This window comes from Acanthamoeba castellanii (assembly GCF_000313135.1).
Source record: "Acanthamoeba castellanii str. Neff unplaced genomic scaffold scf7180000084768, whole genome shotgun sequence".
Classification (NCBI taxonomy): Eukaryota; Discosea; order Longamoebia; family Acanthamoebidae; genus Acanthamoeba; species Acanthamoeba castellanii.
This window is the reverse complement of record NW_004457618.1, coordinates 489,779-492,746: the sequence shown is the minus strand read 5'-3', so window position 1 is coordinate 492,746 and position 2,968 is coordinate 489,779. Positions and strand designations below refer to the sequence as shown.

At 59.5% G+C, this 2,968-nt stretch overlaps 1 protein-coding gene across 1 annotated transcript in view; it reads left to right on the top strand.

Moving 5' to 3' along the window:
• The window catches only part of ACA1_255410 (serine/threonine protein kinase, putative), a gene marked incomplete at both ends in the record, with an annotated part of 7,012 nt that overhangs the window by 1,879 nt on the left and 2,165 nt on the right, over positions 1–2,968 (top strand). Inside the window, 14 exon segments of the mRNA XM_044165490.1 lie at positions 21–64; positions 94–328; positions 437–520; positions 589–751; positions 820–964; positions 1,061–1,311; positions 1,375–1,646; positions 1,735–1,851; positions 1,926–2,084; positions 2,156–2,361; positions 2,421–2,543; positions 2,622–2,750; positions 2,839–2,965; positions 2,839–2,968. The exon segment at positions 2,839–2,968 is cut by the window's right edge and continues 98 nt beyond it. Of these exon segments, the coding sequence (XP_044021426.1) occupies positions 21–64; positions 94–328; positions 437–520; positions 589–751; positions 820–964; positions 1,061–1,311; positions 1,375–1,646; positions 1,735–1,851; positions 1,926–2,084; positions 2,156–2,361; positions 2,421–2,543; positions 2,622–2,750; positions 2,839–2,965; positions 2,839–2,968 (2,185 nt within the window).

Genomic DNA, 2,968 nt, shown 5'->3' with positions numbered 1-2,968 from the left:
TGTCGGGCTAAACACGACAGCCGTGCCCGATCTCACCATCCTGCCCGCCGCGGCCATCGCTGTCGTGCCGGCCTACAACCTGCCGAGTCTCAGCGGCCTCGACCAACCGCTGGTGCTCAACCTGTCGGTGATCGCCGAGATCTACCTGGGTAGCGTGACCCGCTGGAACGACCCCAAGATCGTCGAGCTCAATGCCGACCTGCTGGCTGCGCAGCCGGCCGCGCTGCCCGATCAGGAGATCATGGTGCTCGTGCTCTCGGAGCCGTCCGATATCACCGAGCTGTTCACGCACGCGTTGAGCGTGGCTGTCGACGGCTGGGACGACACGGTACGAGCAACTTAACTTCATCCCACGACGTTGACCGGGTTTGACTTGACTTGGCTTGGACGACGCGTGCAGGTGGGGGTGGGGCGCCAAGTGAGGTTTCCAGTGCAGGACCTGGCAAACAGGACGGCCAACGTGACCGCCGTTGACCTGGCCCAAAAGCTGAAGACAACCCTCTACTCCTTCACTTTTTGGGTGCGCGCCGTCAAACCAGATCTGGCTTGTTGCCTGGCAATAACACACATTCTATCAATGACACACAGACGCCATTCCAAGTGATCGCCACCCGAGCGGCCAACATGGCGAGCCTGGTCAACGCCGACAACAACGTCGTGGCTGCCTCCCAAGATACAGTCACCGCAGCGATCGGGGACAGCTTCGTGCTCAACCCCGCTTCCGAAATGGCCTTCATGCCGCTCATTCTGGGTACGTAATCTCTACAAATCACAACCGAATAATGAGACTAATGATAATGCTGGTGGTGTGGATGACAGCGCCTGGGGAGCACAGCTGGCCGATTGTCGCGTGGGCCTCGTTCTTGCTTCACGCCGAGCAGTCAAACTGCAACAAGCTGCGCGGCCTCGTCGAGTTTGTGTACTGGACGCAGACCAGCGAGACCGCAGACGTTGACCTTTCTCGGTACGATCTCTCCCTCACACGACTGGACCTGAAACTTAAGCTCATCTACCCCTCACCCTCACCCCATTGGTTATTGGGATTGTTGCTCTGCAACAGAACCTACGGCGTGAGTGCCAACCAAATTGAGGCCACGAAGACCTACGTCTTCACGCAGCTGGAGGCGCTCAAGTGCGACGGCGAGTTCGTGGTCCCGTTCCAGCACTGCCTCATCAATGGCACCCTGTGCTCGAACGAGGGCCTCTGCAGCGATGAGCTCGGCACCTGCATCTGCGAGTCTGGTTACTCCGGTGTGCACTGCGAGACCATCATCACCTCCTCCTCCGCCGACAATTTGGCTATCGGACTTGGTACGTGCGTGCGTGTGCGTGTGCGTGTGCGGTGGCGCGTGGTTGTTGACGCGTGCGGTGCAGGAGTGGGACTGCCGGTGGGGCTTCTGGTGCTGCTGGTGCTGTTACTGCTGGCGGTGGTGGTGGTCGTGCTGGCGCGACGGCGGAAGGACGGGCGAGACGACTGGGAGATCGACCTCGACCACGAGCTCGAGCTCGGCACGGTGCTGGGCACCGGCGGATTCGGGGAAGTCTACCGCGCCACGTGGAAGGGCACCGAGGTCGCAGTCAAGAAGATGGTCCTCGCCTCGTCCGATCGCTCTACCAAGGAAATGGAAAAGAACTTCCGCGACGAGGTAAACACGGCACACCGACACACGACACACACACAGCAGAGGGTACACAGCACAAGACACACTCAATTGATGGCGGGTGATGATGCAGGTGCGCGTGATGACGGCGCTGAGGCATCCCAACGTGGTACTGTTCATGGCGGCGTGCACCAAGGCGCCCAACATGTGCATCGTTATGGAGTACATGGGCCTCGGCTCGCTCTTCGAGGTTCGTTGCCCCCCTCTTTCCCCTCATAACTGTGCCGAATCGGTAAACCATTTACGTTGCCTTGCGACGGACAGCTGCTGCACAACGAACTGGTGCCGGAGATTCCGACGGAGCTCCGATACAAGATGGCCTACCAGGCGGCCAAGGGCATGCACTTCCTCCACTCGTCGGGCATCGTGCATCGCGACCTCAAGTCGCTCAATCTGCTCCTCGACAACAAGTGGAACGTTAAGGTATGTACCTTTATTGAAGAATGTCAACCAACCAACCAATCGGCCGGCTAATCTGAATTCAATGATATCAGGTGAGCGACTTTGGGTTGACCAAGTTCAAGGAGGACCTGAAGAAGACCGGCGGTGCGCAGCAGCAGGTGCAGGGAAGCATCCACTGGACGGCGCCCGAGATTCTCAACGAGGTTGACTCGGTAGATCACATCCTGGCCGACGTGTATTCCTTTGGCATCGTGCTCTGGGAGATGCTCACCCGCGAGCAGCCCTACTACGGCATGAGGTGCACCACGTACACCACACCGCCGCACGCGCGCACGACTAACGTATCCTTCTTTGCAGCCCGGCGGCGGTGGCAGTGGCCGTGATCCGCGACTCGCTGCGCCCCGAGATCCCCGAAGACGCCGACCATACCGACTTCGCAGACCTCATCACCACGTGCTGGCACCAGGACCCCTCCATCCGGTGCGCGACTTCGCATCTCATCGTTTTCCCTCATGTCCCTCCAGGCTGACTTTTGGTTGTTTTTTTGTGCCCCACCAGTCCCACATTCCTGGAGATCATGACGCGCCTGAGCTCCATGCTGGGCGATTCGAGTGGGCTCGGCACCAAGACATCCACCAACTCTTCCTCTTCGTCGAGCGGCAAGGCCGACTGGTCCCTCCCTTCGACGTACGTTGCGCCTTCAATCTCCTCTTCTCGTTCTTTTTCTCTTTTCGCTCTTTCGTTCGCTTATTTTTGGGTGATTTCACGAACACAGGTCGATGGCCACAAGAACGACCACGTCGCAGTCGGCTTCGTCGTCGACTTCGTCGGGCTCGTCGTCGGATCAGCTCAACAACCCGCCCGGTGCCAGCACCGGCCTACGGCCCCCGTCGGGCGACGACGTG